This window comes from Chiroxiphia lanceolata, chromosome 17 (genome assembly GCF_009829145.1).
Source record: "Chiroxiphia lanceolata isolate bChiLan1 chromosome 17, bChiLan1.pri, whole genome shotgun sequence".
Classification (NCBI taxonomy): Eukaryota; Metazoa; Chordata; class Aves; order Passeriformes; family Pipridae; genus Chiroxiphia; species Chiroxiphia lanceolata.
Genome location: NC_045653.1, coordinates 10,087,135 through 10,110,521, shown reverse-complemented (window position 1 = coordinate 10,110,521; position 23,387 = coordinate 10,087,135). Strand labels below are relative to the sequence as shown.

General features: G+C 43.2%; 2 protein-coding genes across 6 annotated transcripts in view; one reads left to right on the top strand and one right to left on the bottom strand.

Annotated features, from left to right (window-relative positions):
* Window positions 1–1,966: 1,966 nt before the first annotated feature.
* GID8 (GID complex subunit 8 homolog) lies at window positions 1,967–9,517 on the bottom strand. Of its 2 annotated transcripts, none has more exons than XM_032705162.1 (5): window positions 9,436–9,517; window positions 8,113–8,242; window positions 6,779–6,975; window positions 6,080–6,277; window positions 1,967–5,748 (listed from the first exon to the last, which is right to left on the bottom strand). In XM_032705162.1, the coding sequence occupies exons 2-5, from the start codon at window positions 8,228–8,230 to the stop codon at window positions 5,575–5,577; spliced, it is 687 nt and encodes a 228-aa protein (XP_032561053.1). In that variant the 5' UTR covers window positions 8,231–8,242; window positions 9,436–9,517; the 3' UTR covers window positions 1,967–5,574. The 2 variants fall into 2 exon arrangements, with proteins under 2 accessions (XP_032561053.1, XP_032561054.1); XM_032705163.1 differs by lacking the exon at window positions 9,436–9,517 and adding an exon at window positions 8,726–8,991.
* Window positions 9,518–9,582: 65 nt separating this feature from the next.
* DIDO1 (death inducer-obliterator 1) overlaps window positions 9,583–23,387 on the top strand; it is a 54,705-nt gene continuing 40,900 nt past the window's right edge. For 2 of the 4 annotated variants that reach the window (XM_032705156.1, XM_032705160.1), the window contains exon 1: window positions 14,432–14,552. The gene's annotated coding sequence lies outside the window, so the exon portion shown is untranslated. Of the gene's footprint in view, window positions 9,601–14,431; window positions 14,553–14,959; window positions 15,155–23,387 lie in introns of those variants that run through there. The other 2 variants (XM_032705157.1, XM_032705155.1) reach the window with 2 other exon arrangements.

Sequence of the window (23,387 nt, the reverse complement as noted above, 5' to 3'; positions counted from 1 at the left end):
AGTAGAATAGCAAAAGGGTTTTGCAGCTCCAGGAGAAGAAGTTTGCAGGAAAAGCAAAAATCATTGTCATACTTTATCTTTTGCTTTGGTATTTCTTACTCAGAAGAGAGAGATCTATCCCAAAGGCCTGTGGCAGTCACATACGGTCTCTGCTACCGACAGAGAAAACAAATAAAACAAGCTTTTACTGAGGGGAACCACATGTAGTAACCACAGGTTAGCCTTTATCTGGTTGTAGGCTTCCCTCCCTTTATTTGGGCAGGAAACAAAATTATGAAGTATTTTTATTCACTCTGCTACTGTGCCCGTTTCCAGAAGAGGGAGCCAAGTCATGGTAAATTGCATCCAAACATGTAAACCCTTGTTCAGTATGTTGTTTGTTTATTTTTTTTAATTGTGTGTATGTTTGGAGTTCAGTTAATTTGAGACAGGAGGGGAGATAAGCACTGATGTAACTGCATGAGTGAAATGCATGTAATAAGGTCAGAAAAGGATTGAAAAGGTCTTGGGCACGGTAAAGCAATGACAAATACTGAAAACTTATACCCAGGTATGAGTTATGCTGTGTTCAGTCTCGCAGCTGTGGGGTGCAAACATCTCCAACACTGACACTGCAACACTGAGTCATAATTTTAGTGAGTAGTCAATTTGGAAGTCAAGCACAAGTTTTATTTCTTTGTGTACTCTTTGGTTCCTCTCCTTGTACTACTCAGTGTCACCTCTTCAATTAGGAGCTTGACTAATTTGCCTCTCAAATCAGAAGCTACTTTCACTGTCAAAACCAGCTGCAGTTGAAAGAAGTGTTTGAGTGTAACATCCATCACATGCACATAAATAAGTTTTAAAAGTAAAAACACAGACATAATTCCTTTTATGGCTGTATGATTTGCTGGAAGCAAACCTCCCACCAGGCTGATTAAATGGCAAATGGAATCAGCTCAGAAGACAGGTGCTGACTACAGAAAATAAAAATAATCTTACACAAGAACATAATCTCCTCTGGTTTTTCCTGTGTTCAGCTTAATCTGTCAAAAGATTAAACCAAACAAAAGATTATTGGGTTAATATTTGACCTGACATTTACTATCACTGTAGTTTATCCACACAATGGTTGAATTATTTGAAGATTTTATGAAGTTAAGCACAGATCAAGAGCAAATCCTGAAGGGGTGTGAAAGGAGCAATAGGCTCACACATTCCATAAAGGACAATTGCTGTCTCCTGAAAGGACAGGCTGGCTGCAGCTTGAAAGCTCCCTGCTAACCCAGAGCAGTCTCAAGCAACCTGTCCACAGAATAAAGAAAACACATGTGGGTTTCTACTGCTAAATAATCCAACTTTGCAAAATTGCTAGACAACAATACACTGAAAAATAAGAAAATTCATCCAGGGGGGTATAAGGTAGCAGGATAGTGAATCTCCATGTAACATGAAAAGCACAACACACAGGGCTTTCTCATCCAAGGTGCCTGGACGCATCAACACACAGCCCACCAGTAGTTTGACCAACCTTGTCCTTAATTTTATTGTACGAAGGCAGGAGGGGAGCAGAAAGGAATGAAAATAGTTTGTAGCACCTCGAGGTGTCCACGGGGAAGTACAAATCGTTTTGAGGGTGCTGCTCGTGAGCTTTGTGTTCCTTCTGTGCTCAGCTGAGCACACAAAGCAGTGAGAGGAGGAGCAGGGCTGGGGACAGGAACAGGGCTGGGGACACCACTGCTCAGCACAGCGGAAAAACCCTCCTGGTCCCTCTTCATTAAGGAGATTAGAGCACAAACAATTACTGATGCTGGCAGGGCTTCTGAGGGTAGGGAGATCTACAGTGCAGGTCAGAACCTGTAGCCTAGAGGCAGATGTAGGGCAAAACCTGACTCCATCCCCTTTCCTGTGCTGGATCTGAAGGATGCTCTCAGCCATGGCTGACAGCAGCAGCCCCGGTATCCTCGAAGACACGACACAGGGATCACGCTCCAACTCCGTTTAATGAGCTTTGTAACCAACTGGGACAGAAGGAGGTTTGAAATAAGTCAAACAACACTCATCTAGTCAAGGATTTTTTTTTTTTTTTAAGTAACGCCTTTAAGCTTATACTCAAGCATACAAAGCATAAATTTTACAAATTAAAAACAATAAAATCACCCTAGAATAATGTAATGGCTTCCCCTGTATGTACAAGGAGCGGAAAGGAGGCAGAATTCTTTCCAGGTAATTTCACACATCTCAAATGCTACATAAATGCTCTCCACATGCTTTTCAATTTTTCTTTCAATGCGGGTGGAAGGAGCTGAAAGTGTTTCAATGAAATCATCTTAAAGAGAGAGAGGTACTTCACCTGGCTTCAAGGTGTATGTTTGCCTCTTCAAAAGTCTTGAGAGGGAATGCTTTACTCAAAATTCTGCTGTTAGTTTCTGTGCAGCAGCCTCTGCTTTTCCAGCTATGTAAAATTAAGCAGTTCAGTATTTCTCACTTTATCTTCAGGGAAGCCTGTGATCCCCCACCCTTCACAAATCCCTCCGTTGTACAACAGAAGCAACCACAGCTCAGCTTAGATTTGACAGGCAGAAACAAAACACGGGAACAGCAAAGACAGTTACCGGGGAGGTGATGGCTTTGGGAAAAGGAGGGAGATTTGTAGCCTAATCAAAACACACTTGCTATGCAGCCTTTCTGCAGGGGCATATGACAGGATATTTTACAACCCAACTGCTTCACATACAAAGCATTAATGAAAAAAAAAATCTGATTTGCTTTCACCAAAGGCAAGGCTGGGGGAGGACGAGTGAGTGCACCACCCTTAATGACCAGATCTGTCTGCCACCGTTGAGTTTGGAACAAATCTTCTTACAAAAGTGATTTTCATATTGTTTTAAATTCAGTGGAACAAAATATGTATTTTTACACTAAAGAAAACCGATCAAAGTGGCATTTAATAATATTTGTTAAAGTGGTTATCTAACAAAAATGGGTTAACAAAAGCCCATTCATTAGTAGTCACCAAATAAGACACTTCTCATGCATATGACAAAAGTTCATTCGTGTACTGAGACGTCTGTTTACTGTGTACAATATTTCCATAAATTATAATATGTTTCACAGCCCCTACCATTCAAGAATATTTCAAACAGATTATATATTATATTTGTATATGCAAACTATTTTATATACACTAATATAAAGATCCTTAGAAGTACCAATATCACTACCTTTATGCTTTCTCTAAAATGCATAGCTTTCGAATATCTTCTTGCAGTTACCAAAAACTTTACAGATTAAAGCTGCTTATCAATGTGGCATGTTCATAAAAACAAAGTGAAATAGTTCTAGACTAATTTTATATTAAACCCCCTTAAAAAACGTGTTTATTTTTTAATGGAAAAAAACCAACAAGCTAGTGAAAATTCAAGTAAATCTACGCTCAGTCGTTGCCCAAATACTCTATGGAATTAACTCAGAGTTCTAGGAGTACAGTGAACTTCTCACCCAGGGCTGTAATACTGCATTTCTCATGGAGAAAAATGCTAGTCATGCCACAAAACCGCACCACTTTCCACTTCAGCCGGGAGAAGCTTGACATGAGACTCAACAACACAAGTGTCAGAACAGAGGAAAAGCTGATCAGTTCTGCATGAAGAAAGTAGAGCTATTCCAGTTTTGTTTCTGCAGTTTGTTATTAAACAAAGTTACATTAACCATACAGTTTCTCACAAACTAAAAGTTATACATGGTTTTCAGACATCAACCGACTTCAAAAAGAAAAAAAAAAAATTAAAAAAAAAACCAAACAAAACAACCAAACCCACAACTGTTAAAAGTTTGGTGTTAGAATAACCAGCCTGGCTGAAGGAAAGCCAGGCTGCTGCTGTAGCTGGGGGGCTACTGACAGCTTGTTTGTTACATATAAACCTTAAGACCTCCATACCACAAATGCCTCAAAGTGGAGAACAGAACGATCAGTAGGAAATGGGAACAAATGATTTTGTTGCATCCATCATCTCGCTTAACCTTGGTGCTCTGCATCTCTCATAGCTGCTTAACAAACAATGGCTTCCCCCCACCCCCAAAAATAGCTACACAAGTAAAGTGTTCACAGTAATGCAATCAGTAACAGGTTTTGTTAGTTCCCTTAAGCCAGGTGTATCTGCAAAGCTTTATACAGTTTAATGCGTTAAAATTAGGTGAAAACTAAGTTTCATTCTACAGGGTAATATCTACCATACAAGACTAGATTATGTACAGTATGGGACTGGTGTGACAACTGCCAGTGTCTCATGATGTTAAGCTACTTGACTCATCAGCTCGCTCTCTGCTCAGCAAAACTTGATATACAGACCTAAAAATCTAGAGATAGATTTGGCAAGATTAGTGCTTCCTACCACTGGGTACAACCCAGTGTGCAGCGCTGCCATCAGTCGACCAGAACATCCCATACTCAGAAGATTACAATTTGCTGACTTGAAAGTCTGGACTTCACATGTAAAACATTAAAACTATAGTTCTAACTGGAGTGAGGACAGTCAGTAAACGAATACAGATGAAGATGAACTGCATCTCTTCAGAAAGGTATGGAAGAAGTGAGAAAATGGAAATTTCTGGTATTAGACAGCCCTGCTCTGCTCAGCTCAAGGCATAAATACAGCCCAAGTAGCTCTAAAACTACAGTTCAGCAAGCATGAAGGCAGATCCTGCACAAGATGATGCATCAGAGGCTTCAACAAGCATCTCTCCCCACCACTTGATTCCCCAGCACAAGTCTTTCATCCTACAGACATCCAGTGGCCTTTAAAGCTGTATCAGCCACCTGGAACCACTGCAGTGTCTACAACTGCAAATGTAACATGGGGGGGAAAGGCCCCTGTCAACAAAAACCCTCAAATGCCTCTGGGGCCATTTTGGTCATTCACGAAAATTAAGGAAAACAAACTTATTTCCATCAATACTCCTCCTGAAAAGATGGGTCACTGATCCATTATGAACATAGCTCTCACCATATAAAGCACCAAGAAGTCTGAAACAAGGAAGAAAAAAAAAAAACCAAAAACCTAAAGTCCTTAAATTATGATTTACAAGTCTGTACACTATTTCCTAAGCAAAAGGTTGACCTTACCGCAAAGTTGACCAGTTACTTTTAAGGGGAATGTATATCTGGCTATAACTTAAAGGTAGAAAATATTCACTGTTCTATATACACATTTCAAACAGGAGACAGTTAAACTGAACTGAACAGTTGCCAATATAACTCCATATTAACTCACTGGCCACTAAACTAGGCATCAGCAGCCAATTAGAAAGCTTGAGTTCTGTACTTTTAAAAATGCTATTTTTCCTGTCCTGTTTTAATTGTTTCTTTTTAAAAATGTATTATAGTGCATAGCCTAAGTCAGACTTTCAAAGAGATACAGCGCCTTTCAATGCAGTTTTTGCAGCATTTAAAAGGGACTTTTCTCCCTTCAAATTAGATGTTCATTGAAAAATCTGAATTGAGTGCTGTACTGTAGTAAAAATATTTCAGTCACAGACTGATATAAATGTATACTGTGCAGTACTAAGATTGTTTGATGTCCATCTGCACACATTTTACTTGGGCTCTTCGATCGTCCCCTTGCTGAGGTCTGTCATTTTGGGATATTTCACTTTCTTCTGGTCCAGCTCATTCTGAGCCCACAGTAGTAGTTTCAGTAATTTTGCCAACTTGGGTGTTGATTCACGATTTTCATAGTCTAGGACAGCTTGATTAACCTCACTCCACACCTGGAAAAGAAATACTGGAGTTCAGTGATAGTTTTCATAAGATTAACACCGCTAAAGTCACGCAGACAGTGAGAAGATCACACCTAGGGTGCTAATTCCTCAGAAATGGTCAGGGCAAAGCTCCACAGATTATGAGCCTGGAGGAAACACGGGAGAGAGCCAAGCAGTTGAATACATTTTGAATACCTAACACCAGGGGTTTTTGTTGCTCAAGAAACGCTTCTTTTGCAAACTGCTATATATGCCTTCTCTAAGCATTTCAAAAATATCTGGACATTATTTTCATAACGTAGGAATAAAAAGACATCAATTCCCTTTGAGAAAGCACTACCTTCTGTCGCTGCATCATGTTAAGCAAGTCTCCAAATGGTGACTCCTCGGGATTATCAAAGGCAAGCAGGGCCAGCGTGCGCTCCATTTCTGTCAGGCACTCCCTGCTCTCCTCCCCTTGTTCTGCTAATTGGGTCTGAGCAAATTCCAGAGCTGCCTCTGTCTCACGCTGCCGAATCAGTTCAATCAAGTGCTGTTGCTACACACGAAAGACAGGGAAGCAACATTAGCCACACAAATTAACAAATCCTCACTATTTCAAGAGTGCAAGATCGAGACATTAGCGTGTAATTTGAGGCAAACACTAATCCTTAACGTGACAGTTTGAGGTCAATTCTCAATGTGTGAGACAAGGAACAGCAACTTGTCTGCAAAAATCTACTGAAAAAGGGAACCTGGTGCTTTTGAGTAACAGGATTTGAAAAGATGGGTTACTACAGGAACTAGCAGGAATTCAGACTAACAGCAAGTGGAAGTTGGTAGCTCACAGGCCACAGCTGCTGTTACAAGTTTTCAGGTTAATAACTGTATATGAAAGTTCCTGAACCATGCCACAAAGTTTCCTATCACTACAAAACAAGGCCAGGAACACCTGAAATTGCATCCATGTTCACACACCTCCCAACATACTCTTAAATTTAAATCTTCGCTACTTTCTCCGCTCTCTCTAAAACAAAGATAGTTTGCCACCTGTCCTCACCTGCAAGTGAAAGTAGAGATATCTGTTTGTATCCAGCAGTTCTGGATGGAGGCTGTTTATCAATGCAATGGCTTCCTGGATCTGTCCTTTCAATATCATCTCACGGATCTTTATTCTTTCATCCAGAGTCTCTAAATCAACACTGGGTTCAATTCCAGACTCCATCCGGAATTTCTCGGCTGCTTCTTTAAAGCCCTCTGAAAAAGAAACAGTTTTACCCATAAAATATGTTTTATGAAATGCTTTAAAAGAAAACCCATCAGCTTGGATGAAAATATTTGAGTGTTGCTCGTGCACTTTGGGGGTTTAAAGATTAATCTGAAATTCTGAGAAATGCTTTATTTAAGAAGGCATTTATCCAACACAGACCTAAATGTAAATGCTTCATTCATTCTGAAGTCATGTGTCCTCATCCTCCAAAGATGCAACTTGTAGCTCGATACCTCTTGACTTGGGAGCCTATTTTATACTTAAATCAAGCACTGCACTTCTTACAAAATGGGATTCTTAAAATCACATTTTCAAAACCTGTGTGGTTTTGCTTCACCCTCCAAACTCCAGATCTGTTTACAGAGATCTGGCAGTTTTACCGAGAAGAAAATAGACAAGAAAAATGAATTTTGTTTCTCACATCCTATTTTTTTAACACTCTAACAGCTATTTTAAACCCCTATTTAGACACAAAACTGATTTAAACCACCCACTATGATGCTCTTCCTACAACCCAGAGGCTTCACCTCCACCCCAACATAAACAGGGGTGTAGATGGATACAAACACCTCCGCCCTAGCACAACTTCCTGGGAATTAGGCATGCAGCCTAATTGCCAGGAACAGTTCCCAAGGGGTTTGGAGTGTTCCAAGTATGAAGTAAGGCCATGTGCTGAAGGGGTTAATATTCTGGTCTCAAACTATTTTAACAGTTCCCTTTTAGAGTTTATCTTTCTGCACAGTTAAAACTTGCTTCTGATATTGCTTCAGACTGTTATTTAACAACAGCAGCTTTTCTTGAGCTCTGTTTTAATGGCACAAAAAAAGACATCCCAGAGAAGCAAGTCATATTTATTTACAGCACTGCAGAAACCACTTTGATTTCTCTTTCTTTCAGTCAAGAGTTCAGGTTTGTAAATGTTATTTCTGTTCCACAGAATCTGAATCTTTGTCAACTTCCAGCTAAGAGAACACCAGAGCAGTTGGACTTTGCTCAGAGAAGCCAAGAGCAATAACTAGTTTATTAAAGCCCTTAATTCCCCTCCATCCAGTGCCATATTCTAGCCCACTGTCTGATAAAGTAGATTTATTTAAGATCCTCCAAGCATCTCCACTCATTTTTACCTGTGACAAGGTAGTTCATGATAAGGCGGTTCATGTCTGCTCTCTGGATATGCAAGTTATTAAGTTTTTCCATCCATTCATCTTTCGTGATTTCATCAGGTTTTTCTGCATAACTCATCCTGGACTCTAACTACAAGAAAAGAAAAGCATCTCATTTAACGTGATTCAAGAAGAAATGTGTTTAATGTGTGTAAGAACTGTGTTACTGCCCTCTTCAGAGTTTTCTATGAGCTCTTTTAAATTAATAATCCAAAAGAGAGTCTTTTATCTCAAACCACAGGTTTACATTTTTCTCCTCCTCGTTCCTGCACTCTTTCACATCTATTTACCAGGCTCTAAAAGCTGCTTTCAGCAATCTCAGAATAGAAAATTCAAATACCATCTCCTTTTACTTACTCTTAAAACCATTCCTTATAAATCTCGCTTAGAACTTACACAGGACCTGCAGCATCACCGTGTGAAACAAATGAATCAGAGTCTGACAGCCAGCCAGAAAGACTGTGACAAACACGTAAAGCAATGCCTATGTAAACAGTATTTGCTTTAAATTGTCACCAAAACCTGGGAAAGCTGCATACATTGTACAGGTACAAAACTGTCCACGATACCTTACCCAATGTACAACTGAACGTACAACCAGCTCTGCTTCGCTGCCCCCAAAAGTTCTCCTGTCAACGCTACTGAACTGATGTCTCCCGGTGTTTTTCTGGACAATATTTTTGTTTAGATTCGCACGCAAAGCACTTCACCAAAGGCCCATTTAACGATTTCTGCCTCCAACAAGTCACGACCACAGGGCAGCGACAGGGGGAGGAGAGGCGGCAACAACAACAGCAACAGGCACCGCCATCCTCTCAGACAAGATCACCCTCTCCGACGAGCGGCAGCGCGACCCCTCATCGCCTCCTCCGCCGCTTCCAACAGGTTCTCCCTTCTCCAACTCCTGGAACTCGGACAGCCGGGGCAGGACCCACCCCGGGGGGGGCCGCGATCGCTGCCGGCCCCGCGCTCCGCCGCTCCCAACCACGCTGCGGGAACGGCGCTCCCGCCGCTCCGCGCCACCGCCGCTGCTGCTGCCGCGGCCCGACCCCCGCCCGCTGGGGACTCCGGGGCTTCCCCTCCGCTCCAGCCTGGCCTGGCCCGGTCTGGCCCGGCCGTTCGCGCGTCCAGGCCACGGGAGCGCTGGGCCACGGGAGCGGTGGGCCGCGCTCGCCACAGGCCCGGCGCCTCCGCAGGGTGAGGGACAGGGCGAGGGTGAGGGGCAGGGCCGCGCTCCCCCCGCGCCCCGGGCCCGGCGCGGCGCCCCCCCCGCCGCCATCTTACCGCGCGCGCCCGGGGCCGCTCCGACGCACGAACGCGGGGCCTCCGCCGCCTCCGCCAGGCCGCAGGCGCGCGCGGGGTCTCGCGAGAGCCGCCGCCGCGGCTCAGCGGCCAATCAGCGCGCGGGGAGCGCGGGGCGAGGACGCGCGACCATCGAGTCGGGCCCAGGTACCACAGAGACGGCGGCGCCGCGGGGCGGAGCGGCCGCGGCGGGATGGGCGGCCCGGGGACGGTGGGCGCGGGGCAACGCTGAGAGGCCGGGGCCGCTTCCTGCCCGGGAGCCAGCTCCGAGCGCGGCCCCGCCGCCAACAGCCGAGGCAGAGGCTGGTCCGGTCCGTGCCCGGCCGGGGGTGCGCAGGAACCGCCGGGTGAGGCGGTGGCGGCTCCTGCACGGACACGGCGCGATCCGTCTGCCGGGGAGAGGGTCTCTGTGGGCACGGCCTGCGATGTCCTGTGCGGTCCCGCCAGGTTCCGCCCGTGTTGATAACGGTGGGCTCAGGGCTCGCATCGATGATCTCCGTCAAACGTGTAGCGGCTGCTGAGGAGCTGGTGAACCCACTGCGGGTTTGTGAGTCACTCTGCAGAAAACGCGCTGCTGCCAAAATGGGTTGTTTCACCCGCTGTGCAAAGGCCAATCCACAGGCAGAGGCGACGTGTTTGATTTATTTACAGTTCTGCACAGAAACGGGTGCTGGGTGGCAAATCCACAAAGCCAGCGCGCCAACTATCACAACTTTTTACTATTTACACATTTTAGCAAACAAAGGACTTAGTGTTCATTGAGTACAAGTTACACAGTTTTTAATTAATATTCTACCTTCTATTGGTTAATGAGTCACTTCTCATACTGATTACTGCAATGCTTATCCTTCTCATCTTTTGGGTCAGTGGGTTTCTTGGGTCGATGGTCACGATCTGCCCGTGCCAGAATCACCTTTTACCCACTTGGAGCTGGTTCAGCACAATTGCTGAGTTGGCTTTATCAGTTTCTTCCTTATCTTGGGAATTCTGCCAGGTGTCCTTGTGGCCCGTAAATTCTGCATTCTTTGTGTCCACTGTCAGTGGTACATCCTTCCCAAGCCTTGTTAACCTCCCCCCAGGTCTGAGATCACTAAAGCAGGTCATGTCCTAAACCTTAGCAAGGCAATTCTATCAACAAGTAGTTTGTCTTTCCAACACCTGGACGTCACTTGGAGTTGTTGGCTGCTCTCTCTTTCACGGATTAAATCTCCTTTCTTGTTGTTTAGGCTTGAAAGTATTCAAAGATCAAACATCAAAGAACAATCTTTCTTAAGAAAACTTTACATAGTCCACATTTTGCAACAACACCTTGATTTGTAAATTTAAAGGGAGAACAGGCTTAAAATATATACTTTTATGTGTGAAATGCTGCAAATGATACCCCTGAGGAAAATGCAATTGCACTCACACAGACTGGGAATGTGGACATGATTGTGCATTTTTCACTCTTGTTTTTGTGACTGTGCAATAAAGCCCAGCTTCCAAAACCCACTTTCATTACAATTGTGCTTACGTTGAAACTGAGAAAACTTACAATGTAATAGATTGTTTATTTATTAATCACAGAGTATCCTGAGTTGGGAGGGACCCACAAGGATCATTGAAGTCCAACTCCTGGCCCTGCACAGGGCAGCCCAACAATCCCACCCCGTCCCTGAGAGCGTTGTCCAAATGCTCCTTGAGCTCTGGCAGCCTTGGGGCTGTGACCACTGCCCTGAGGAGCCTGTTCAGTGCCCAAACCCCCTCTGGGGGAAGAACCTTTTCCCAACATCCACCCTGAACCTCCCCTGACACAGCTCAAGCCACTCTATTAGGTCCTGTCTATGGTCACAGAGGGCAGAGATCAGTGCCTGAATTACTATTTCATTATTTTGATTGTTATTTTAACTTGCTTCTCCAAACAAAGCTCCAAGTTTATAAACCATGCATAATTTTGGACAAAGAGCTTCAAATATTCAGTAATCCATGCTGTTCATTGTAACCATGTAACAGAGAAAGCTACATCCTGGCAAGTATTCCTGTCAGTTGGAGAGGGCTCTTCCTAGGTTTTCATCTAAAAACCAATCTCAATGAATTTGACTCATTGGGAAACATAAACATTCAGACTATTTTTGAACCTTTAGCCTTGTAAATCTTTCTCTGGCTTAGGTGTCCTGACCTGTTTGTGTCAGCTCCTCCCTAAAAGGTGGAGTTTCTTGGGACACTTCCATAAAGGGGGAGAGAGGAAGAGCGTGTCCATCTCTGGGAGGGTTTCCTGACTTGTCTAGGGAGGGAAACACACCTCAAGCAGAGAGGAGGTAACAGAGGGCAATTCATACCACAGTTGCTATTTACAGGTAAAAATTAAAGAATAGGTGTAATTGCTTTCTAATAAGTAAAATAATAAATCGAATTAGTACGGTAAAAACATGGGAGCTGCTGTTTGGCAGCAGCTTGTGTGGAGCTGACACCTGGTTTTCAGAGGTTGAGATGGTCAACCAACTGCAACAGAAGTTTGCCTTCACCCCTTCATTGAGCTTGAGCTGAAGAAAAGTAAAAATGGGCTAAAAAAACAGCTCCTGAGCTGTGTCTTTGCTTGCCATGAAAAATATTATGATGGGGTTTGGAGTTTTTTTTGTTTGGTTTGGTTTTTTAAATATTTTTAGGAGTTGGCATTTTTTCTGACCACAAAGTTACCAAGAAGAAGAGGGTGGTGGTCTGCGGTCTCCCTTTGGAAGTGGCTAAAAAAGTCCCAAGACTCCAAGATTATCTATTCTCCAGTTCAGGCAGGAATGCCCAGCACTTCCCTCAGGGCGGGGAGCTCCACAAAGGGTAGGAGGACAAGAACATCCTCCTATCTCACAGGCCTCTGAACACCCAGTTTATAGCCTAAGGAGTCAGGCTCTATGGGCAGATGGTGTAAATGGTTCATTGATAACAGTTTCTGGGAAATGGCATGGAAGGCTATAGAAATACACAGTTTTGGGTTACACCCCTACAGTGATGAACTGGTCCCAGCTGTTCTAACTAGGACACAGATAAGGTGATTATTAGACTGTTTTAAAAGCTGATTGATAATCATTAATCCCTGCTAGGATTTCCTAGCAGAGTTTTCAGCTCAAACTACCATCATGTTATAAGAGAGGAGGCCTAAACTGAAACAAAACTCACATTATATTGATCCTAAAAAAACCCTCCTTCTGCTTGCTGCCAGGACAGTGTAAATTCAGACCAGTAACCCAGGAGTAAATTTCCCAAGTTAAAGGAAATTAGGCTCCAGCAGGAAAATAATTAGGAAGTGAACGAGGCAGGGAAAGAACTGAGGTGCTGATGGTAGAGGTAACACAGGTGTTTAGTCAGCAAAGGAAGATCCTCCAACCTGGGCTTTAACACAAAAGTGTAGGGGTTTGTGGTTGAAAGTGTAAAGTGCTCAGGTGTTTAGTGGGTGTGCAAAGTGCATCAGCATTACGTTAAGAGGGTGTAAGCCTCTTACTAAATGTGTGTAAGAGGAATTTAATACCTGTTTCATGGCAGGATCCCCTGTGGCAGACATCCTCTTTTCGCTGCTGGTGTGCAGTTCCTTTTTTTGCATGTTCCATTTCCCTTGGTGTGTAATTCCTGGGCTGGAGCAGCCCCTAGATGCAAAATTTGTGCATTAACAACATGTTATTAGCTTTTTCCAGAGCATAAGTCACATTGCAGCTCGATCTACCAAAACCTAAGGTATTTCCCCTCCACGTGATTTCATTTATTGCAGCTCTGGAGCTGGCAGAACAAAACCTGAACTCCTGCTTGCCTATAATCATGGTGTCTTCTACTTTTGCACAGGAATCTGTTGGGGGTTTTTACCTCTAGGTGTTCCTGGGTGAAGTAAGTATTAGAACTGCCCAGTTTTAGAGGTTGAGAAAGGGGCTGACTATGCCAATAGCAGCTTTTCCAATATCATCCTGAGCTTTTACCACCGTAAGTTTTGTGAATAGAATTTAGATTTCTAAAAGATGTAATCAGATTACTCGATAGACTTCTGTAATTCTGTAGAACTATTACAAAGTATGTTTTTGTTTCCTCGTGTTTTCATTCCTTAATCCATCTCAGTAAACACTGCACCTGTCTGGAATCCAACTGAAATCCATGTTACCAACTCATGAGGAAAAATGTGCAGAATTGGAGTCAAAACCTCACACATCCAGCTGCCTAAAGGCTCTTCAGGTGCACAGTTCAGGTGTGTCCTTGTGGCCTCGGGGGTCTCCTGTCGTCCTTAGGACCCCTCAAAGACCACAAGGTGTGGGTGTTTCTGGGTGCCAGTGTCCCAAAAGGTGACAGAAGGAACAAAACATGTAAATGGGAGTTAACTCTCTGTAGCTATTTATAGCAGCTTGGATCCTGGAGAGTGGTTTGGGCAGTTTAATCACAGTTAACCGCGTTTCCTAGGAAAGGTTCCATGCGTTGGATGGGCAGATCCAGAGAACGTTCCCCTCACAGCAATCCACAGCTTGGATCCAGAGGAAAGCGTTGCAGCGGCAATTTGCCATTTGGTTTTCTAAAACGGGTGGAGTAGGATAGGAAAATCAAAGCAAACCCCAGTGGAGCGAGCACAGGTGGGGAGCACAGCTGCCCTGAGCAGGTGGGTTCTGCAGCAGCTCCGCTGCCCCGTTCACCCCGTGAGGGAGTTCATCGTGAGCGGACACCGCTTGGCACTAATAAAACCGTGTGGTTTCGCTCCGGCCCGCGCACCCTCACGTGTAATGACTTAAAGCTGCCATTCCCGGGAGGTGAAATCAGCCCGCGTTTGCCATAAGAGAACCGGGAGCAGGTGTGAGGGGAGCGGGTCGGGCCTCCTGCTCTCGGCGGTGACGGCAGAAGGGCACGGTGCGGGTGCGGGGAGCCCCCGGACAGCAGCGCTCTGAGGGGCCTGGGCTGAGGCGCCGCCGCTCTCCCGCCCAGGTCCTCCGGGAGCCGCGCGCCAGGGGCGGCGCTCTGGGCCCCGCGCCGCCATCTCGGTGTCGGTGGCGGCGGGGGCGGAGCGGCCCCGCCCGGCGCTGCCGCGGTGCGAGGAGGAAATGGCGGCGCGGCTCGGCTGAGACCCGCGGCGGCGGCGAGACCCCCATCCCCTGCCCGCGGTGAGTGAGGGAGGGAGGCGGACGGGGAAGCACCGGGACGGGACGGGAGCGGGAGCGGGGCCGCCGCGGCGGCGGGGAGGTCGCGGGAGAGGCGGCGCGGCCGCCTTTGGGCTCGCTCTAAAATGGAGGCGGGCGGGCGGCCCCGGGGTGGAGGGGGGGGGGCTTTGAGGGGACGAGCGGGGTGCGGGCACGGCCCGGTCCGGAGGAATCGGCGGCTCCACGCGGGTTCCCCGGGGAAGCCCTTGGGTCCCGCTGCGGCGGGGCCGGGGCGGAGCGGGCGCTCCTCGGGCGGAGCGGGCTGAGGGCGGCTCCTCCATCTTGGGGGGAAGGAGAGCGGAGCAGAGGCCGCGTGTGCTCGGAGCCCGTCGCCGTCACGGCCAAGCCGACGCCGAGGAGCTGCTCCGGGAGGGCCCCACCGGCTGTACCCGCCGCTCCAGGGCGGTTCTCCGGTCCGGGGGAGGCCGGGGAGGGGCAGAGCCCTTGGGGACCCAGAAACCCAACCGAGCCCGACCGAAACCCACCCGGGCCGGAGGACGAGGGGGGGAGGCTGAACCTGACCTGCCTTGGGGAGGTGTTTGTTTTCCCTGGGCATCTCCTTATGGGTGAGTTAAACACGAGGAGCTGAACTTCATCGTGTTCTGCTGACTATTTTGGGGGGGTGTGTGTGAATATTTAGACAGTGGGAATTGTGAGCTCGTTTTAAATATTGAATAAGTTCATTTTCAATAACCATCTTCTATCTCTGGCACTAATGTACTTAAATGGCACTAATATGTTTAAATATTGTCTCTTGGAGGTGATGGTAGTTTGGAGCTGCATATTTAGCTTTGCAAAAGCCATTCTTTGGTGGCAACCAAATTTTGTTTCGTACAGTTAAATAGTTTTTAGAATAACTTATATCTCCAAGTGATGGCAGTGTTTTAGCTATGAAAATCTTACCATCTGAGCTTGTAATTTTTAGCTTGGAAAGAATGTTAGAGTCTAGTCGTGTTATAAAATGAATGTGTGTTACACTCTCCCTTCGGTTTTAATGTTTAGTAATTCGAAACAGTGTAACACGGTGTTTTTCTTGCGTGGGCTTTCCTTTCCAGGAACTTCAGGGAGACAAGAAATGCTGATTCCTTTTATTTAACTCAAAAGGATGTATATAGCATTCCTAAATTCCCTGGTTTATTTTTTTTTCCTGGATAATGGAGTTGAGATTTTTCTTTAGAAAGAGCTCTTTTGAATATTTAGTCATCAAAGCCTTTTTTTAAGTAAATTCTTTGGCAGCTGATGCTCAACCATATTTTGCTGTATTTTATGAGGACTTTTTCACTTTTTTGTCCTTCTGTTTTTCTCAGTTTCCTTGCAACTTGTAATTTGAATTAGTTTAGCTTCAGCCGTCTTGGTGCTACTTCTACAAACAAAATTTGCCAGCTGTTTAAGCAATTTAACTGCTGGTCAATGAAAAATGAAGTGTAGTTACTGTACAAGTGTAGCATACACTGTGTTAATTGTAACAGATATTTTAGGTTGTGCTCCACTTTTATGTATGCCAGCTGCTTGTTATCATTCCGTGACATTTGGAACTTTCTATAGGAGTAAATATAGAAGTAAGCTCAAAATAGCTGTTCAGTTAGGCCTTAAATTTTTTTCCCTTGACAGTTCCAGAAACATGTCACACATAAAGGTGTTTTAATGCACTTTGGTGGAATGATAAAGGCTCATGTAGGCCTTCAGCCTCCTTTGAGACTGCAAGATTCCAGTGATTTGCAAATCAAATAATTGGTATTTTCAAGACTAACCTGTAAATAATGTCTTTTACAAAGTTTTTGTGTTGTTTCTTTAAGGGCTATTTTAGTTGATTTCTGTTGGCATGCAAATGAAGGCTTTGCTCTGCTGCAAATATATGTACACTTCAAAAATGTCTACAGATTTTAAAACTGCTGAAATGTAAAATAACAATATAAACTATATATAAATAATATAGTTGTAATATAATATATAAATATATAAAGTTATATATATAATATATATCTAAATATAAAATAGAAACATAATGTGGTATAGTATATAAATATAATATCAATATAAAATAATATAAACAATAATATAAACCAATATATATACGATATAAACTAATATATAATATATATAATTGACCCAGTGCCTCATAGGGTGTGTTTCATGTACCTAAGAGATGTCTTTTGAGTTAACAAAACAAACAACACCAAACCCCTGAAACTCCCCAAAGCAATGCAAATCAAGTCTAGGTTAGTAAATAAAATTGAATAAACACTTTTTCAGTGTCTGGTGGACTCACCAAAAGCCAATGTTTGTTCTTAATCCAGCTCCACTACTAAGATTGTTCTGGCAGTTGATTACATAATTTGTTTCTGGTTTAAGATAGTAATTGTCTTTATAGCTGTAACTTACAATGGTGGGATTTTATTTCTGTACAGCCTGAAACTTAGCTGGAGATGTTAGTGGGGAGAGGAAGGGCAAGGGTTGTAGGGGTTGGGCTGGGAGTTACAAAATGTGACTGATAGAAGCAGAAGGAGGGCCTGCACTTGTCAAGAGCAAGATGAGATGGTTTTAGTTGACAGAAGTGGTGATGTCTGTCTGCACTGGTTTTATTCTCTGGTGCACTTTCTCTTGTAGTGCTACAAATAGCAGGGCAGTGGTAGGAGGGTTAATATCAGTGAGATTTACCCAAGAGCTGGTTCCTGTTTGTGCAGCCAAGCCTGTCTCCTCACTGGGGAATCTTCAATCAGCTGCCAATTAACACTTGGAGGGTTGAACTGCTCTGAAGTTTTTATCTAACACAGCTTCTGAGACCAGGGGATACTTCACAGCTGATGATGGTCTCAAGACCACTGATAGACCTTTAGGTTAAAAAGCTTAAATTTCCAGTTAGGGAGCTTAGACACACGGATTAAATATGCATTATGTGTGTTCTCCCAGTAAAGCCTAATCAAAACTGGAAACTCAGCTGTGCTTACTGCATCTTTATCAACATAATCAGAGTGCTGTAATTGCCGTGTTTCACCAAATTTTCAAGAACTTAATTTCTGTTTTACTTTATTAAATGGGGTCATTTTATGAAATAAGAAGAAAAATGATAGCTGGTCTCAGAGGTTATATTTTAGCTCCCTTTTTACAAATGAAATAAGAAGAAAAAGTGTAAAACCACATGATTTTGTTTTCTTCAACAGCTGTACTGATAGGGTCAGAAATGATGAATTATTTAAAAGTAAACAAACTGTGGGATGGGAAAGAGTTAAACTGTAAGGTTCTTGGATTTAGCTGTTGGGATTACAGCTGAGTGTTCCTAACAGCCCTGATAAAGAACTAACGGCCTTGGTGTGGAGGATTGCCAGAGGGTGTGAATCTCCTTCCCAAAGAGCAGTGTTCTCTGGGCATTTGCCGAAGAGATCAAGTTCAGTAGCAGAAATTGAACATTAGGTAAATAAATAGTATGTTTTTGCTAAATATTTTCATTCAAAGTGATGGAAAGGTAAATGGTAAAGATATTTACCCCATCAGAGGTAGTTTTATTGTCTAAACTTACAACCACAGCTTGTGAGTTGTAATCACAAGATTGGTGAGTTCTGGGGCCTTTAGAAGGTTTCTTTTACATAGATGTTTGCTTGGTTTTTAAATCTAAGCTTTTGACTGTGGAAAGCTGCCGCCTTTGCTTTTTAATCTGTATAAAAGGGAAAAAGAAACCAGCAGAGCTCTCTGTGCTGCCTTGATTCTGCTCACAACTTTCCCTGATGAGCAAAATCTGTTTGTTACCTGATTTTTGCTCATACTGTTTGGACCCTGAGAGCAGAAGTAAACCTGACCCAAAAATTCAGTTTTATTTTGATTTGGGGTAAATTTTCATTGTTAGGGCAGGTGTGGGATTATCCTACTCAGAAGGATGTGAGTAAAGGTTTCAGAAGGTATTGCAGGAGTAATAAAATGGAGAAAGTCTGTTAGTAAATCAGTGTCTGCCTGGGCTGTTAACCACCCATGGAGCTCTGACTTGAAAGTAAAAATTACATGTATATAATACTTATCTTTCCTCTCAACATTAGTTAATTTTACATTTTACAAATGCAGAAAACACTACAATCAGTATGAATTTTGCTTCTCAAGCAGTTAAGGGCCCCCTATATTGGAGAATGGGACAGTGTAAGTGCCTTGTGTTAAGGGTTGCTGAAGTTCTGTCAGTGCAGTTGTCACAGTTCTCTCCCCAGCTACTGGCACAGAGCTGTGCTGGCAAAACCTCTCCTGCCCACACAGATACCATAGAATCCGTTTGCTAATGTAACTTTTTCTTTCAAGGCATTTGAGTGAATCTCAAAGTCTTTTTTGCCCCCCTGAGATGAGCTGCTTCCTGCTTGGAGGGGCCTGTGCCGGTCTGTGAAGGAGCTGTGGTTCTGTGTGCAGCTGCACTGGGGTGGTGCTCACCTGCCCCACCCTGCAAACAGCACACACAGGTAAAAGTACAGCTTTGCAGGTGGAATTGCACCAATAGAGCACTTATGCCAGCAGGGCTCTGTTGGTTGGGGATTGTAGCCCTTAACTAATGTTCCTGACTTGGGCAGCTGGGACAGGGAACATCTGTAGTGTATAGATATCACCTGTTATTAAATAATGTTTGTCAGATTTCTGATGGGCCTGCTGCCAAAGTGCCTTGAATGTTTCTATGAAAATTGCTATTTAGCTGAATTTAACTGAGAACTTCAGTGTGGTTCAAAGAAGCACTTTTTGCTACTTATCCAGAACAACATACTACTCTGATACCTGGTGCTGTTCTAGTTATGCAACAGGACCTGCCCAGTTGTCCATCCCTTCTTTCCTTGATTTTTTTTTTTTTTTTCGTGACTATTCTGGTCCTTTGTGCTGCAATCTGAAATAAGAGGGTTTTTAAAAAATATTTTGCTTGGGAAGATGATTTTTCTGGCCTGAAAGAAATCAAAAGAAACTTCAGTGTGCGTGTTTTGTTTTGCATAAACCAGGGAGCTGCTCTGTGTTTTTGCTTGGAGTATTTGTCATACTGTGGAGTATGACATTGTCTTTGCATTGTTTTTGGCTCTCTGACTGCTCCTGTGCCCAGTCTGTGTGTGCTGATAATCTGATAATCTGCTGCTGTGCACACACATTAAATTCATCACTTCCAGGAGGTCCCACATTCACTGCAAACGTGCAGGATCCCTGTCCTGTGCATGCACAGGGTTCCAGCCTGAGGCACTGGCCTTCTTATGAGGCTTCCAGAAGGTAAGTGAGCAGCCTGACAGAAACCATGGAAAGTGTGATGATGTGTGTTTTAGTTTCAGACACACAGCAGAGAGGATTTATAATAATGTGTGACTAGAGACATATTCATTTGGAAAGGTTTATTTGTTTATTATTACAAGTACAGAGACCAAGTGAATGTGTCTGTTCTTTTTAAGGGAAGTTGTTTCTTCTTGAAATTCATCCATTTTCCTATTTTAAAAAGTAAGCTGCCAAGTTGGTTTACTGTAAAGCTTTTTTTGTTAATTTAGAATATTTCTTCACTGTTTTTGACTTGAGAAAAATATTGATCCTGGGAAATTTACGAATGTATTGAATCTCATTTTTCATGAGAGAAAAATCTGGAAGAAAATTGATAATTGTTTCTGCCTCTTTGGAAAGTTAAAAAAAGGAAGTAATTAGTGTTCACATTTTAAATCTCATTAGTTGATTGGTGTCAGCACCATGTATTGGTAGTACCTGCTGTCGTGTAAATGTGCACTTACTGGGCTCTCACAGACTTCTTGAAAAAAATGTCAGTGAGATTGAGCAAGGAGATCTCAACAGATGGGTAGAAGCCTCTGAATTAAATTTTTTCCCTGGCCCCATCTGGAGATCTGATCATCTTGGTGTGCTCAGGTGTCTCTGGGGAGCTTTTCCCTCTGTGCTGTGGGTACATCACACCCTTTCTTTCCCTCACCTTCAAAGAGTGAGGAGTCTTTGTCCTCTGGTTCAACCACTTGTATCCTAGGGCAGCCTGATCTCCCAGGCTAATCCATTCAGTTCTTTTCCATTACTTTTGGGAGGAACTTGATGGCCACACCCCAACACTGAAAAATGAGTCTTTACAAGGACTAGAGCTAGTCTCTAAAGGGAGGTGAGGGCAGAAGCAGCAGGCCTGGGTGGATGTGAGGTGTGGAACTGTCCTGTGGGTGTCTGTGGTGCCATCCCTGACAAATTAATGCCACGTTGTGTCTGTGCATCAGAGGATGAATTACTGTTCTGATGGTGAAAGCTACCTTAAAACTAGATCTTGGTGATACTTTTGTCTTAATTTGGCTGTAACACTGTTCATATTTGCCTGGAATTATTCCTGCCATTTAAGAAGGGTGCACATTTCTAAAATTAGTCTCTGTTGTTCCTGAGGAACATGTCTGTATTACTGAGTTAGGTGTTGCTCAGTCTGCATCTTGCAAATTTAAAAGCTTGTTAATTTTTTTAAATGGGAATAATATATCAACTCTAGAATAGGAAGGAATAAACTGCCACTTCTGTGTTGTTAGTATTGTGGGTAGATGAGGTGGTAGCTTTGTTTGTAATCTTGGAATTAATTGTGTTTAATGATAGCCAGCAAAGCACTTACAGAAAAGTGTTACAGATTTTGAAGTGTTATTTCTTTTTGGTTTTATTCTTCTAGGTCTAACTATAGCCATTGAAAGACTTTGATTTTATGCAACTTTTATTTTTAATATGATCTTTCAAATGTAAACTTCTGGCATAAAATTTTTGTATTTACCAGAGATGCCTGGACTTTGACCTTGAACTGCAGCTTGTCTGCAGCAGTCAAGTAGTGAGATAGTAAATTATTTGGAGTGCAGGGGAGGAGTTCAGGATCACAACAATTTTCTTGTCCACAACATCCAGAGTTAAGTGAGAGGTCATAAGTCCTAAAGCTTTTCAACTCTCCTTGCCTCTTATCACAACGTTCCCATTTCACAACTGTTTGGAAGGTATTTCCCTTCTTTGATAAGATACTTAAATGAGTAAGCAGTGCATACATTTTATATGAAAATGAAAGACCATATGCCAGTTTTTGTGGGGTATCTGATTTCCTCTTGCTTTCCATGCAAGTAGAGTTGTCTGTTCTTGGAGGGAGCACCCCCAGCCCTGTGTGCACGTGGCAGTCCCCAGTGCCAGGGCAGAACCTGTTCCCTGCTGCTCTTGGGGTCAGCGTGTTGCACCTTTTGTCCATGGTCTCACTGGAACTGCTTGTTCATGTACAAAGTAGGTGTTGCCCTACTGGCATCCTTTGGGCTGCTGTTGTAGTGCTTGTTGATGTAAGGGATTAATTTTGTTGCTGCTTAGCAGAAAGTGCAGGTTTCCCAGCTGTCACTTTTGACAAATAGGGATGCAAAGTAATTTTTAATGGGATCAATCTTCTGAGTGGGAATACATGAGCTAAGCCATGCCAGCATTTCTTTGGTTTGCATCAGCAATTATGTTCTTATATGAGTTCTCAGGCAATAATGTTTTTTATAATGTAATATTGCTATATTTTCTTATTAAGAATTTTTTAACACTTTAAGGAACCTGTCATAGACCAAGCCCAGTGTCTCTTTTACAGGGAGTTAAGTCAGCAGACAGTGTAAATTGTGGTTAGAATAGCTGTTACATCATTCTGGAAAGGATACTTTCTGCCCTGTTCATAACATCCTGTAGTTTCTTAAAGAAGCCTCTCCTGGATATTTTGGTTCCAGCCAAATACCTTGCATATCATATTTTCTGATTCTGAAGAAATTCACTGAAAGGGCAGTTACAAGTCATCCTAATTGAAGCTGGTATCCCAAATGTTGGCATAGACTGGATTTTTGTAAGGACATAGAAATGAAATTCATCACTGACAAACAACACCTGCCTTGAATACCTGGAAGTTATAAGATTGTTATACTTTGAATTTCTTTGCAGATCCAAAGAGTCTTAAGTCTTCTCACTAACCCTCGTGTTCAGAACCTTATATTGTCTGTTGTGGCTGTTTTTTCTGCCGTGACCATTGAATTTCCATAATGTATCTAAAACAGTAACTGGAGCCTTGGTATGAAAGTATGCATGAAATATTCCAAAATCAAAAACTAATAGATGTCAGGTATTAATCATTTGGATTAAAGTATTCATGCAAGGGGCTGGTATAATCTCTAACGAGATACCAGAGTGGGTGCAGATTACAGCAAATTGGCTGAGTATTGGAGAGTCCTGACATCCAAGATCAGGGGTGAGCTGCAACCTGTTTTGTTACCTGGCTGTGACCATGAGAATTGACATTAATGAGGGAATAAAGATCACTAGTCTTTCATACACATTCCTCAGGAAACTAAATAAAATCCCCCCAGTAAGCTGGAGCTAAAGAATTTACCCTGAATACTGACAGACTTTTTTTTGTACATAAGCTCTCAGATAAAGGAGAAATTAAGTTAAACATTTAACATTTTATTACTAAGATACCTTTCAAGATTTTTTTTTTTTTTAAATGAAATCTTCCCAGTTAACTGAGGCAGGGAATTCTTAATGCAGTTAAAATGCTGAGTTCTAGAAAAGACAAAACCTTTATGTGTTCAGAAGACCCACTGAGCTTTTATTTCCTCTTCAGGGAAATAAGAGAAAAAAAATAGAAGTGGAGATCCTGATCTGAATGTCTGTTTGTAGGTGATTTATTGAATTGGCCTTTATCTAAAATACAAACATAAAAAAGGTGGCTGTTCTTTAAAACTTTGCTCTGTCATGGTCAGATTAAGATACTATATCTGGGCATCTTAAAAAGGGTTTAATGAAGTCACCATCAGCAGATCCAGGTGTCTTCCCTGCAGGTCCTCC

Excerpts from the sequence above, each read along its gene's own strand:
- GID8 (XM_032705162.1), bottom strand. The coding sequence starts at position 8,230 with ATGAGTTATGCAGAAAAACCTGATGAAATCACGAAAGATGAATGGATG. Across the intron at positions 6,278-6,778 it reads ATCTCTACTTTCACTTGCAG|CAACAGCACTTGATTGAACT; the intron begins GTGAGGACAGGT and ends TTTCGTGTGTAG. Across the intron at positions 5,749-6,079 it reads ACATGATGCAGCGACAGAAG|GTGTGGAGTGAGGTTAATCA; the intron begins GTAGTGCTTTCT and ends TTTCTTTTCCAG.